Here is a 15,031-nt window from a genome sequence, read left to right as displayed (position 1 = left end):
AGAGGCGTGTTTCCTTTGGAGGCTCAGTTTGACTTTAAATAAATCAGTAACATGGTAACATTAATATATGAATGACTCACATCTCAACTGCAGGCTGAAACTGTTTTTTACTTACTCTTGGATGTAGAACTCAGACACATACACACACACACACACACACACATAATGAAATCACTGTCCTCAATTGGCATATTGTACCACACTAAGCCTTAGTGCAGTGTTTCTCAAATGGGGGTATGTGAGATATTTAACAAAATGTTTAATAGTTACAAGGCTGTTGTCCAGAACATTGTTGCTCTTTATGTAGACCTTTTTTTTTCTTTCTACCAAAAATGTGACACTTTTGTCGCCTTCTTTGGACCTATTCTTGCCTTGCCTTTTTTCGAAGGTATGTCACTGTTTTTGAAGTTTTTGATACTATTTCTGACCTATTCTTGCCTTACTTCCTTTCTTCTGTCTACCATCTTTTTCCAAGGTTTTGTCTTTTTTACAGTTTTTGTCTCCTTTTCTCATCAGCATTTAAATGTTTTTTTCATTTACAAGGCTGTTGTTTAGCAAATCTGTCGCTGACAGCGCTGTACTGTTCCTCTTTATATAGACTTTTTTTTTCTGCCAAAAATTATTAGCGCTGGTCAGGGGATACTTGGTTTAAAGAAACAATTCAAAGGGGGTACATTAATGAAAAAAAGTTTGAGAACCACTGCCTTAGTGGATGCACCAAGCTGAGCTGCTTTGGGTTCAAATATCAGTTAATACCACATCAGCCATGTTTGTCAGATGTACCAGGACTCACTAAGGCGCTATCCGTTTAAATTCTGCGGGAGATGAATAATTAGTAAACACTCCTTTCATAACTGCACTGGGCTGACTCTGTTTTTTTCCATCATGAATACTTTATGAGACACGACAAACCACCATAGCAGGTGCTAGTCTTCGCAGGAACTGAGAGTGTAAACCTTTTAAATGCAACAACAAATTGGTCGAAACTTAATCAGCCATTTGAGTCAGTATTGGATCGGCGCAGCCCTACTTTTATCAGGACAGTCTGCTCCATGTGCTCACCTCATGTTCACTTGCTTGGTTTAAGAACGGTTGTCAAGGTTGGGTTATGAGAAGTAAAATTGCTATGAATTGCATGGACACATATCTGGAGCAAACTTCCAGAAAACTGCCGCAACTCTCAGTTCTTTTATATCAAAGCTGAAGACCTTTCTTTTTGATGTTGCCTTTCTTTAAATAATTATTCATTTCTAATACTGAAGTTGCATTGTTGAAACTGTATGACAATCTATATAAGCATATAAAGAGAATTAAAAAGTAAGACCGGTGGGACCGGCCCGTTCTGGGAACGGCAAGGATTGCGGGTGGATTACGTGTATAGAGCAACGGCTTATACATTGTCCCATACTGGCAGCCTAAAATCTCGTATTTTATCTGCTTTTATATTTTTTTAACTGTTTTTAACTGCTCTTTAATGTTTTATTTTTTATACTGCACTGTAACTTTTATTCTCGTATTTTATTTGTTTTTAATTGTGTAAATTGTTCTTATGTAAAGCACTTTGAATCACCCTGTTGCTGAAATGTGCTATACAAATAAAGCTGCCTTGCCTTGAAATATACTCACTTAATACAAACAATGTTTCTTTTACCAGAGCCTTTACCTTTTTAAAAAAAAAAAGCTCTTTTGATTTTCTGTGGAGTTAATACTTATTATTATTTATGATGCATTGGAAGTTACAGAACACATTCAAAACTAAACTCTATATGCTAATAAGGGTGAAAAAGTTGCTACACTACTCAATAGGCACTCGACAAGGTAGTAATTTTAATCAGGCCACATGGGGCCTCCTGCAGTGTCTCCATATTTGTCCTCTTCAGCTTCAGAACTTAAAACAGGTTCAAACTTTCTCTTAGAGAAGGTTCCTGTTGCTGTTGTTCCTCTCCTGCCCACTGGTTGCCTCCACTGAGTTTTCCCTACTGCGTAGATCCCCAGATTTGGAAACCTGCCGACCCAGCTGCTCCTCATCATCAATTAGTCTGCGTGATTTATAGCAATGTAGCCGAGCAATGTAACCAGCAAAAGCTGTATCTCACTATAGATAAGCACAGGTGTAAATAATAAAACTATGATGGCTGTATTTTATTTTATTTAGGCGCTTCAGTTTCAGGTTCCTGCATCGTGCATGCTGGCTCACTGTCACACTATCATGGTTTACTGGGAGAACAGACGAGAGCCAATTATTAATGTTATTAGTACCACCTGTGCCTTTCCTTCTATGTCAAGTTAAAATGTCTTCTTCTGTAAAAAGAAAAATTAAATAAATGGGTTATCCCACATGTAATAATGAGCAGTGCCATTTTATTTAGTCAACGAGTATGCAGATCCGTCATTACAATTACAGAACATAGAGTTGTCAACTATTTAACCCATTACGTTTTAAAGTTTCTAATTTTTTTATTGTGAAAAAATTGTTGGTTACATCTGAAGTCAAACATGGGCTGTGTTCAGCCAAAAAGAACACAGATCGGTGTCTTTCTGTGCATATCCCTTCTAGGCAGAGATTGTTATTTGAGAATATTTCAGTAATGTATTAACCTTTGGAGGGGCCAAGCGGTCAGACTGTCAAATAAAGGTGAACATGCCAAAAAGGAAAATTATCCAAAAAACGGAATGAAAGATTGTGTAATCATCCTGACCGATCAGTATTTTTAAATAATCTTACAATTATCAAAGTCCAAAACGGTTGTCCAATTTCATTGACCCTATTCTTAGTTGAAATAGTTAGTTGAGAAAAACTCAAATAAGCATAATAAGTCTTTGATAAATAATATGATACAGTCACAAGTCTGCTGATAGATGATATAACTCATTTTGAAAAATATCTCAAAGCCCATCCAGATTACATTTCTTTCCCCCAGGTTTACGGCTTGCCTTTCGCTGTTCATTATTAGTTAGACATGACTGCCACCGTGTGGCAGCAAATGATATCAGCCTTAAAAATACCATCAATACATGTAGATGTGCATGCTGCCGAGAATTGTAAAATGAAAACCAATTCCTGCTGATTGCTTTAATGTATCAAACACGGTCGAAAGAGAGTCCAAACTCACCGAAGAAAGTACCACTGCTGATTAATTATACAGATTGTGATCTACCAGTTGTAGACTTTGACTGCATAAATCGGTTAGTTAGGCCTACCAGTTGATTGTGTACAAACTGTTGAACATATGAAGGTGTATCTTTCCCTCCCACACTTTAATCTGCTTTCACTAATGACTTAGGGCTGTACATAATTAATATATATTATCAATACTACACTGGTTGTCAATGAAAGGCCTTTAATCTTTTGTGATATTTATATTATTAAAGCACAGAAATGGTCCAGTTTAATATTAGCAGAAGCTGCTGCCAGCTGGTTCACTCCTAATAACCTGGTGTAGGTATGTCTGCCTTCAAAGCCTATATTGATTGAATCCTGCTTCCCGGCCTCTGCGCCAACACACCAGCATAACAGACTCAGGAGCACGGAACTGGATCAGACTGGGTAGTACGTAAACATGCCCGAGGTAATATGTGAGTGTGTGCACTTCCAGTATGTGTGTGTGGAATGTCAATTAAACCACTGCGTGCATTTTTTACATTTTTTCTAGTTTTCAATAATTTGGTGTCTTTACTTTCCTTTTCTTGCCGTCTTTTGTTCTTCAGATTGCAAAGTGTTTGTATCCCTTCTTTTTTCTTAATTCAATTGTTCTCGCATGCTCTCTTCCCTCGTCTCTAACTTTGACGTGTCTGTTGACTTTCCACAAAATGCTCCCAAAGGAAAGAACAGCTATTCCAGTCACACCCCTGCCTTAGACACAGGGGGAGAGAGAGAGAGAAACAACGTGAGGCACACAAAAAAAGAGGAAAAGGAAAGGGACAGATAGAGAGATGAGACAGAGAAAAGAGAGACACAGGGGGAAAGAGCAGAGGAGTAAATACAGAGAGACAAAAAAGGGAGGCCCATCAGACAGTAAGAGAGCAGATTCTTTCCCCTGAGAACTAATTATAACATTAGCACAGAGCTCAGTTCAAGGCCACTTTCAAATACTAATGTTGCACTTTCTCTGCAACTGCTGACAAAACACACACAGCTCGCCCACACACATCCCATGCTGCCATCTAGTGTGGAACTTGGATTGACGTATGCAATTATCCAGCAGTATATTTCTGTGTTGAGGAATGCTATATAATGCGTGTATCAGGTCCAATAATTCTTAGATGTAAGCAGAATACCAAGACCTCACTGTAGCTCTAGTAATTGAACAGCGGCTGCTGGTAAAGTCCAAATGGTAGTGATGGTCAAATGAAGCTTCGTGGTCAGTGTAACGCTTATCAGTTCAATTTTCTAAGCACAGACGGAAAAATTTGGGAAAAAACAGAAAAATGGGTTCAAATATCCAATTTTTCCATTTTTTTCCACCTTGACAAATTAAAAAATTGGATCTTTAACCTGGTTTTTCCAATTTTCTGTTTTTTATTCCGAGGATCAGAAATTGAGAACATTACAAAATTGCGTCTGAGCTCCAATTATTCAATACTGCAATGGTATTCTCTTCCTCTACTTTGCGGAATATGCAGGTCATTAACTGCATATGGACCAAAATGAAAAAAAACTAGTAGCTAGGCGAACGAGGGAGAGAATACCATTCTCCGAAAAGAAAAAAAAAAAAAAAAGTACTTTATGGATAAAGTAAAAGGGGAATGAGCATTGTGAATTATTTATTTTCTTCCCTACTGTAAAGAGGATATTGTTTAACACTAGTTAACACTTGGATGGAAATGAACTGGAAACCAGTTTGACCAGGTTGTTTGCCTCTCTGTTTTTCGTTGTACTTGCACAATAAAAACAATTCTAAACAAAAAAAAAAAAGATGTTTAGACTTTAGGTTAGAAAGACTTTTTCAGACGTGTGAATGTACCTGTGAAATTGTGTTTCTCTATATTTGCAAATATAATAAATGCTCAAAGACCAAACTTTGGTTTAATTCTCAAAACGTCTTTATTCGTTTCATCTTGTGTTCATTGATGCACGAACCCTGCTGCTGACAAGAAAAACTTCCTCTACAGTGGTCTCTTTTGTCTTTGTGGGAACATGTGGGTTACATACTTTTAAATGGCTGATATTCCTCACGTGTCCACTAGGCGCCCTCAGTGTGCTTCCCATGCTCTGCACACCTGTTGCTGATTGCCCCATCAGCCCCTCCTGCCTCTTGGTTGCCTCCCCAGCTGTTTCCTGTTGTCCCTGATTATGTTCTTGACCTAGGCTGAACATACCTGACAACATTGTGCCTGTATATTTAAGTCTTTTTGGTTCTAGCCAATTCAAACCACGGGAGCCAGACTGAGTAAACTCTGAAACTAAGCGCTAATTTAAACAGTGGAAGTGGTACAAAGGTCAGACAGATCATGGAACCTCATCTCATCTGATTAACTTCTTTTTAAAGTTCAAGGTCAAAAAATATTTCACTTGACATTTCAAACTAGATCAAATACAACCAACATATTTGTATAATAAATGAGTGTGGAGCGGGATTGAAGGTGTACAAACAGGGTAAATATAACCCTCATCACTCATTGAAAAATTGTGTTCGCATCTTGCCTGGTTCTGAAGTGGGCTAGTTAGATGTCCACCCTTGTTTTAAAGGTTGCCTGCTTACAGCTTAATTATTGTTGTAAATATTGATTAAATAGGGGACTGTATAGGCTAAAGCTCTTCCTTTTACTGTACAGTTAATTAAGGGGGACTGTCCACGACATTATAAACTAAACTAAATATAGTAAGTAATGGTTTACAGACCATATATAAAAAAAAAAAACATGACAAATGCAAAAAGAACAAATAAGACATGTATAATTTTTTTCTCTTAAGAATAAAGGTCCGATGGAAAGGCCATAGTAAAATCCAGAATGAATGGAACCACATTTTTTGGCACACCTCTGCCTTTCAATATACTAAACAATAAATGAAACAACTATGGGCGTCCATTTAATTAATTAATATTGCTGTACAGGGTTAGGGTCAATCTTCTGAGCATATACCATTAAACAGCAACACTCTAAACACTAGGTACATATATTATCTGTTAGCAAGGTATGTTTTACTGGCATGTCTTTCTTTTGGCCTAAAATGTATTTTAATCTGTTGTAGTGCACAGCGTCTTTTGGTCTAAGTGAATATTACAACAAAATACATTAGTTTTTCTGGGTGAATTTTTTTTTCTTCATTTTTCTAAGGAAATTAGACAGATTTTCCTGGCAAAACCTTTTCTCTCACCAGTGCTTAAGTCAACAGAGAAAACAATTTAGATCAGACTTAGAAAAGAGATCACCACTGGATGCACCTTATAGATCGTTACAGCATCAGGAGGTCAGAGACTAACCATAGGTAAATATGGTTCTCTATGTTTGTGTTTCTCTTTGGTTTTGCTATATTTACATTATCATTAATTGTAAAGTCCCTGTACATCAATACAATTGACTTGATGTACCCTGGTGTTAGACGTGGACCCTAAACATCAAAATGCACTATTTACTATTTACTATTTATTTATTACATTTTGTTCCTCCAAGGCTGCAGTCTGAATAATCACTCACCTTAGATATTATTTGTATTGTTTTATTTTTTGTGTTTATTGAAACATACATGCTAATTGTAAAAGGAGGGGATCATCCTGTGGTCTCAATAAATGTGCACCTGTTGTCATTGTCTGCCTCCAACTCCTCCTCAGCCGCTTTTGCCACAGGGCATTCTGGGAGAACGAGTATAGATATAACATTTCCAGCCTCCACACTCTGCTCCCCTGCCTGGTCACAGTGAACCAACCCTTCCTCCATGTGTCGATCCAAACTCTGGTCATAGTGACAAAAAGGCTTTACAATGATCATTTGATTGTTGTTGTTGTTGTTGTTGTTGTTTTGGTTGCCACAACCGATGTGATTTTGTCTTTTTGCTTTTAGGTGTCTGATCACAAGGGCGCTGCATATGAGCAACATCAGCAAGCAGGCTAAGTCAGCCAAGGTGATTACAGCCACCCTCATTGTCCTGAAAAGAGTGTTAGTGTCCTGAACTTCGACAAAGTACTGGACCACAGTCTTCCGGTGCACTTTCCCCTTTACTGTTTCCACGGTTTCACAGGTGTAAATGCCAGAATCAGAATCGGTGGGTCTGATGATGAGACCCTGGCTAAGTACAGTGTGTCTGGGACCGGTAAGGAGGATGCTTTCAGAGAGGTGCCAGCTGATCGGGAGGTTTGTCTCAGGGGAACATGGGAGGAACTGCACTAACCCAGGGATGAGGTAGACAACAGCAGGTTTGTTTTTCACTGAGGAAGAAATCAAGCACCCACACATTTCAGAATTTCTAAGTTTCAATTTGCAATGTAACAGAGGTTCTTTTTTAATGACTGAAGATGGACAATAGGTCATAAGAGAAATCTGTTGTCCGCTTAAAACCCTATTTTCAGACACATCACGTGGAGTGTATGAGCACGTGTGAATGTTTAACTCACACTCGGTGATTGGGCACATCTGGATGTCTCCATCTGTCAAACTCTGAATCCTGCAAGAAGAGAAATACTTTTCAGTAGGACGCTCACAACACAAAATTACTCCTGAGAAAAACATGTTCTTGAAAGATCATGAGAGAGTTGACTAACATAGACCCGAGTAGTGCGCCAACAACAGACGCACACTGGGCTCTAAACTTGTCCCAGCCACAGTATGGGTCTCTGGCAAGAAGGCAGTCATCGCACGATGTGTAGCGGCTGCAGTCCCTTACATTAACTTGAACAGCAATGTTATTGACGCCACTGTACAGCTGGCCCTACAGAGACAAAGAGTTTAGAGCTGTCTCCCTACAACAAGGGGTTACTTAACCCTTGTGTTGTCTTCACCGTCGTTCCATGAACTTGTCATTCCTGGTCAAAAATAGAAATATGGGTTGTTGTTTTGTTTTTTTGTTTTTTTTTTACTTTTTCCGACTTTTTTGACGCTTTTGGCGCTTTTCAAAACGTTTTTGTCCCTCCTTTCAACACTTTTTTTTAATTTAACCTAATAAAATGACATTATGCCTAATTTTTTAGTTTTAAAAAAAGCAGATTGTCAGAGGATGTTGAGTGAATCACAGACTGGTTTATGTCAAAGTTTGGTCAGGATGCTGTTTTGAAAGCATTTAAACATTTATTTTTCAAATGTCATGAAATTAAATAAAACAACCAAAATTCAATGGAAGTAATCATTAATCTTACCTGCATAGAACATGGATGCATGGGTGTATATGTTGTATGTGTTCCAAACAACGTACTGTACATGCATGCATCCAAGTTATTTTGAGGCAGTTTGGTTGTCAAGAAACCCATATTTCTGATATAAAAAACTTTGGAAACGAGTCAAATTTGACCCAAGGACAACACAAGGGTTAAACTGCCTATAGATTAAGTAAGAAAAGTTTTTTTACCATATTAGATTTGAATTTGAAACACACTAGTAATTGAGCCTTACTGTTCTGAAGGAGAGCTGGAGAAAGTTGACTGGCTGAGGAGTTTGAAACAGCTGCAGCTCCTCGATGACGCGGCCGTCCTCACCATCAAACCTCACTGCCTTCTGCAGCCAACCAGAGTCTGAGGGAGAAAAATGAAGCCAGTTCATCTGTCAATACACCTTGTGTGTGATTTGTGTAATTAGTGTAAAGGCATGTCTGCACATAGTTGCACACCTGTGCCAATAAGCATGACTTGATGCCGTCGTCCATCCAGTGATGTGACCTGGTCCACGACAATTTTGGAAAATCGTATCCCCGTGCGGACCAGCAGAGGCTTGCCAGCTATCGGTGTGACCACCCCGTCCATCAGAGGGTGGCTCTTCACAAACAGCAGGGCTTTGTCGGAGAGGTCCAGAGAGCTCATCACACCTTTGGCCCGCAGTTCATTGTTAATGCACTATGGAAACAAGACAGAAACAGATTTGAATGATTGATGAGTGTTAAAATAAAACTCAATATAATGAGCTCTAATAATCATGTATTCTTTAAAGGTCCAGTGTGTAACGTGTTTAGTTGTTCATTATCAAAATCTGTTCACAAACATGTCCTTTTTCATAAATATTTACCACAACTATCAATTCCAAGTATTCTTTTTGGCTTGAAATTTTACATTTGCATTTGCATGAACTGGGGTAGACGCTCCATATTCATGCGCCATCTTGAAATACGTTAGCCGGTAAGGGACATACAGGACATACTGCTCCGGAAAAAGAAAAAGGATATTGAAAAGAGCAAGAGACCGGCTTTTTGAAGCGTGAGGGCTACCGTAGCTGTAATACGTACTTTGAACTGCGTGGTGCGAGAGAGTTGATTGCGATATATGATCTCAACGCTAGATGGGAGAAATTCCTACACATTGGACAACACTTTAAATTGTTCTTGGCTTGATACCTAAGCTGCATTTGCATTGCTATGTTTTGGTTTAAAAACGAATATCTTTTAATAATAAATATTAATAACTTTTATTTATATAGCGCCTTTCATGAAACCCAAGGCCACTTTACAGAATTACAGTGGCTAAGCTAAGGGAGGTTGTAGGCTGTGGTAAACAGGTGGCGTTTCAGTAGTTTTTTGTTTTTTTTTAAATGTCCAGGGAAGTAGCATTTCGGATATCTGCAGCGAGGGTGTTCCAGAGGGATGGGGCTGCAACGCTAAAGGCTCTGTCTCCAAAGGCACAGAGTCTGGTGTGGGGAATGGAGCGTCTGAGGACCGCAGGTTTCGGGGTGGGGTGTCTAGATGGAGGAGGTCGGAGAGGTACTGTGGGGCCAGGGCATGGAGGGATTTGTAGGTGAGAAGGAGGAAGTGAAGGTGGATGAGGGTTGGGGTGATGTGCTGCTTGGTGTGGGTGAGGACCCTGGCGGCAGAGTTTTGGACACACTGGAGCCTGTCTAGGGTTTTGCTGGACAGGACTCCATTGCCGTTTTTTGACCATGTTTAAACCTCGCATTCACACTGCTCTGGCGTTTCAGAGCCTCTAAACCAGAGAAATTTCAGAACACTTCTGACCGTTTTGGTTTGGAATCGCCGGGGTTGTGTTGCAGTCTCAACGGCTGCAAACGGAGACCTTTGGCAACATCGACACTGACGCCAATGTTTCGCCGCCTGATTGGGTTATGACGTCTCGTTCTCTTGAGGCTAAGCTACTAACGTTACCATGGCAACTACCTGCAACAGGCAGAGTAAACATGCTGCCTCCTGTTCACCCCGGCACGCGCATGCCCAGTACACGAGAATGTTCATGAGAGATTTGGGCATGTAAGTTTGACCGGAGATTAGTTCTTCTACTGGAGCTAAAAACACTTGTGTGCACGGTGATCGCTTTTGGGTCAAAACCAAAACGTAGCAATGTAAATGTAGCCTTACTGAACCAGGGTGAGGGAATGGCTCCTCTCCTGTGTATGTTTCCCAGCTCCCAGTATCCATCTCAGCCAAAAACCTCCCGTTGAACACCTGGCTGATGTCTGACAGCTTGTATGCACAGACAGCAGACTGGCTGCAAGCACCGGAGGACTCCCTGTGAACGACACAGAAAAACGTTTCCTGTTATTCTTAATTCCTACTGCATGTGTAACTTTTTTACATCTTCCAAAGCAATGAAGCACACAAAGTGGATACATGCAACTTACGAGTTGGCGGTGAATGTGGCGTAGAAGGTGCTATCCCTCCAGTTATTTGGATCTTGGAGAAGGAAAGCATCCTGGACCAGGGGTGACAAGCCAGCACCGCCAAATGGACAGTCTAAACGGGCCTTTAAGAAAGAAGTCCACTTTCTCTGCAGGGTCCTTTCGCCCCCCAAGTCACTCTAAAACAACGCACATTGATCAGCATTGGCTTACTTAATACTAATGGCTACAGTAGGTTAAGCTTGTGCAGATGTTTTAAGCCTCTGTATCAGATGAGTTTAGAGACACACCTTACACACCCGGGCAATCCTTGACACCTGGATGTTGTCATGATGTTCCTCTACAGCGGTTTCAGTGAAGAACAAGAATACCTTGTCATCTTCACCGTCCTCACTGTTTTTGCTCGCTTCAGCAAGGCTTACGGAAATCATGGTAGGCTCTGAAACCAAACCATTATGAACGTATTTTCAGAATTCATCAATCTGGCTCATGAGAACAGAGCAACTCATGTTGGATAACTCTGGTACCGTACATGTACCCATATAAAAACAGCTTACCATTGAACCAGGAGCGTGTCATTTCAGTCTTGAGAGGGTTCAGTCCATGTTTCTGAAACACCAGTTCTGTGCTCAGAAAGTTGGAGGAGGCGGCCGAGTACAAAGTGTTTTCTGTCAAGTGGAAAGGAAACAGTGGATTTCCCTCAACTTTTTACAGCCAGGTATTTATCTCAAGAGAGTAGCTATGGCAAAACAAAAATAAAGTGCTAAGAAATCTGTTAATGGTCCCATGGCATGAAAATTTCACTTTATGAGGTTTATGAGGTCAATCTTCTGAGCATATGAGGTTTTCTAGACACTGGTCCCCCAGTATCTAGAAATGGCGATAGATGTAAACTGAGCTCTGGGTATTCTGCTCCACCTTTGAGAAAAATGAAAGCTCATGCTACGTTTACACGTGGCCCGCTATTTTCATAAACGGACATTTCAACCTCTCCGTTTTCAAAAATAACATTGTGCACAGCTGTCAGTTTTCAGAAAAGTGTTCGTTTACACGTACTCGTGTATATATGCCGTCAATGCAGTCAAGAGCATGCCAAACCTGTAGGTGGCAGTGTAACGAGAAGCTCAAGCCCACGTTAGCCAATCAGAATCCCGAAAATAGCAACAACAGCAACGAATCACTTTCTCTTTCTCTCTCTCGGCTCTGTCTCGGCTGCCTAAACCTCCGTTTGTCTCAGTTTACATGCAAACGTTTCAAACGAAGATTTAAAAAATCTCCACTCTGGCCGGAGTTTTTAGAAAGACTCGGTTTCAGAGGCGAATTCTCCGTTTGCATGTAAATTAAGGGTACAAATGTCTGCGTTTGTAAAAATAACCATGAACGTGTAAACAGGGTCTCAGATGAGCCGATCTGGAATCTTCACCTTATGAGGTCATAAGGATCAAGGTTACCTCCCCTTTCTCTGCTTTGCCCGCCCAGAGAATTTGGCCCCCCCCATGAGAAAGAGAGAGACATCATGGCTTGAAAATAAACAAAGTGGCAGTTGGTCAAGGCTACACCCTCACCCTCCACCTTGCCCTCCCTCTCTCATCCTCAATAGAATTTAAAGCTACAGACACAGAAATGGCACATACTAAGGAAAGCTCATTGTGGGACTGGCTCTAGTGGCTGTAATTCTGCACCAAGGCTGAATTTTGGGAAAGAGATAGATACAGTATTAGGGGACCACTAAGGCCTATATAAAAGCATCCAAAAAGCAGCATGTCATGAGACCTTTAACAGTTGTGTTCTCACCATTCATAAGGGAAGCAAAGCGTTGGTCGGGGTCATAAGGAACTTTACCCCTACCCACATGCTTATTTCCCTCCAGAGAGACGCTTCCATTTGTGAAAGTCTGTTGAAGGAGATGTATGTGTGGCTCAATTAATCCACCAGTCCCATTTTTTAATGAAACATTTTGGGACCACTCTCGCGTCTGTATGTTTTACATTGTGTAATTTTTTGAGTTAATTCTTAGCAAAATAAACCTTTTATTCTTTCACAAATAAGTGCTCATTCGTGCGTAATTACTTCCACCAACTAATCAAAGTATTCTCGTAAGCGTAGAATCTACCATTTAGAATCATTCAGAATACATACGAGCGAGTTGCTCGAATGGCGGCTGCCATGTTGCGCCTCCATCTTTAAAATACATTAGCCAAAGAGTGACATACCTCCGCCTTTCGCGCTTTTACACTCAGCACTGTGACGAATGCCAGCCGGGAGATTACTCGCAACTGCCGGCAGATTTGAAAGGCTGTTGAAGATGGAGGATCACACCTATTCTCGAGGACATGTAACAGAGTCGCCAAGGAAGTTAAAAAGAGAATTAAAACGACAACGCGACAGGCCACCATAGGAGTTAAAACGCGCTCAGAATGGGAAGGGCTAGAAAGTAATATTCAGTTGGCTGTCATATACAATTTCACCGCTAGATGGGAGAAATTCTTACACAATGTAGCTTTAAATATGACGCTAGAGCCAACGAAAGGTTAGCTTAGTTTAGCACAAAGAATGGAAACAACTTTTACACTTTGGTTTTTGAACAGATTAAACAAGCAATAAATAGCATGTTAATTAGTGAGGTTTGGAGTCGCTGGTATGCAGATTTAGTTACTATTGGACAGAGCCAGGCTAGCTGTTTCTCACTGTTTGCAGTCTCTAAATTAAGCTTAACCTGTTGGCTTTAGCTGCATATTTAACAGACAGACATGGGAGTGGTCAATCAATATTCTCATCTAACCCTCAGCAATAGAGCGAAAAAGCGTATTTCACAAAATGTTCCTTTTAAGCTCCTGAATCTTCATCTTTTTTTCTCATTAATAAATTATTTTGATTCATTAAAGTGATTTTAATTTGTAGGCATACTTTTACTTTTAATACTTTAAGTACAGTTACCTGATTGTACTTACATACTTTTACTTTTCAATACAGGACTGTCGTCACAAGTACAGAATTTGTTACTTCAATATAGTGACTTACCATGTAGTCACATTCAGGGTTGAAAGCGTTTGTCCCACACACTAGCATTTTACCATCCTCCATTGTGTGTAGAGTCCGGATGAAGTTATCACATTCCTGTTGGAAGAGCAAATGTGATTTAAATGGATGAAACGTTATATTGTAAGCTGTGTCTGGTGGTAGACATTGCACTTACAGCTGATGAAACTCACTAATAATTCACTTCTTACTATACCTTAGTGTGCTTGCCCTTCATTTGACAGAGGGCTTTGTCTGCTGAACTGACCGTCCAATTAGCCTGGAAGAAATAAGAATTAGGGATGACCAAGAAGCTCTTGTACAGATAGGTGAAGATATAAAGATTGTTTTGTGGTATTAGAAAATAGTTATGACATCCAATAGTTTAATAGTTTCTGACAGCTATTTTTCCTACAAAGAAAACCAATATACTGTATTTGTATAATATTTCAAAGGGTGGTTTACTGGAACATCTTACGTTGTATGTGTTTGAATATGTGAAAACTCAAGAGCTAATTCCTGCACATTCATTATAAGTCGTGATTTTGAATGAGATATAGCCAGGAAAATGCCCTTTTTTACTGTGTGAGGTACAGCAGCCCAGTCAGCCCAAACAAAAGTCTTACCTCGCTGGTCTTTTCGGTGATGTCATCCAAGCTGAGGATGAGCACTTTTCCTCTGGCTCCGACGACAAGCTGGCCGATGTCGTCACGTATCATCAAAGAGCTCAAGCTACTAAAGCCGGACTCTTTAAACTGTTTCAAGTTCATGTCTAAACCAGAAAAAAAAATTACAAGGATGGAGGTTACATTTTAAGTCTGTGTATTTTAATACAATGCAGTTGTTAAATGTGTTTTTTTATATTGCATAGCCTGTATCATCATGTTTTATTATCTTAGTATTCTTTGCATCTGCTGCTGCATGCTGTAATTTGTATTAGCCTATACCTAATTGTGTTGTCACATAGGCAACGTTATGTCTTTGTGGATTATAGGCTCTATAGTCTGTTATGTGCCCAATCTACAGTGATATGTACAGCACGGTGTGTGTGTCTGTATGTGAAGATTATGTACAGCCTACTGTTTATGTAACATTAAAGTCTCATTGCTCCCTTCAGAGTGCCATCTAACTGTACACCCACATCTGCATTACCTTACCTTGAAAGGAAACACTCCTGCGGGGCCTGTTGCTTACTGCAAGGCCTTCACTCATGATGAGGAGGAAATACATGAGCACCATGGGAGATCTCATCATGTCTTAAGTCAGGAAAACACAGTGTTGACCAAATTTCTCTTCAGTAGTGTTG

The 15,031-nt window shown here is 40.0% G+C and overlaps 1 protein-coding gene and 1 long non-coding RNA gene across 3 annotated transcripts in view; one reads left to right on the top strand and one right to left on the bottom strand.

Moving 5' to 3' along the window:
* The first annotated feature begins 5,384 nt into the window (after nt 1-5,384).
* On the top strand, nt 5,385-8,707 carry LOC120549113. Of its 2 annotated transcripts, none has more exons than XR_005637331.1 (4): nt 5,385-5,495; nt 7,003-7,063; nt 7,181-7,355; nt 8,555-8,707. It is a non-coding gene; the product is annotated as an uncharacterized LOC120549113 (long non-coding RNA). The 2 variants fall into 2 exon arrangements; XR_005637332.1 differs by having other exon boundaries at nt 5,489-5,596.
* LOC120549111 (semaphorin-4E-like) overlaps nt 6,646-15,031 on the bottom strand; it is a 9,515-nt gene continuing 1,129 nt past the window's right edge. Inside the window, exons 2-15 of the mRNA XM_039785750.1 lie at nt 14,883-14,981; nt 14,352-14,497; nt 13,943-14,005; nt 13,729-13,824; nt 12,502-12,601; nt 11,265-11,375; nt 10,998-11,146; nt 10,711-10,886; nt 10,448-10,598; nt 8,759-8,981; nt 8,545-8,663; nt 7,701-7,867; nt 7,554-7,603; nt 6,646-7,367 (exon numbers count right to left, since the gene is read on the bottom strand). Of these exons, the coding sequence (XP_039641684.1) occupies nt 6,712-7,367; nt 7,554-7,603; nt 7,701-7,867; nt 8,545-8,663; nt 8,759-8,981; nt 10,448-10,598; nt 10,711-10,886; nt 10,998-11,146; nt 11,265-11,375; nt 12,502-12,601; nt 13,729-13,824; nt 13,943-14,005; nt 14,352-14,497; nt 14,883-14,981 (2,306 nt within the window). The 3' untranslated portion in view covers nt 6,646-6,711. The remainder of the gene's footprint in view (nt 7,368-7,553; nt 7,604-7,700; nt 7,868-8,544; nt 8,664-8,758; nt 8,982-10,447; nt 10,599-10,710; nt 10,887-10,997; nt 11,147-11,264; nt 11,376-12,501; nt 12,602-13,728; nt 13,825-13,942; nt 14,006-14,351; nt 14,498-14,882; nt 14,982-15,031) is intronic.

This window comes from Perca fluviatilis, chromosome 20 (assembly GCF_010015445.1).
Source record: "Perca fluviatilis chromosome 20, GENO_Pfluv_1.0, whole genome shotgun sequence".
NCBI classification, from domain to species: domain Eukaryota; kingdom Metazoa; phylum Chordata; class Actinopteri; order Perciformes; family Percidae; genus Perca; species Perca fluviatilis.
The sequence above is the reverse complement of the archived record's forward strand: the minus strand, read 5'-3'. Positions and strand labels throughout refer to the sequence as shown.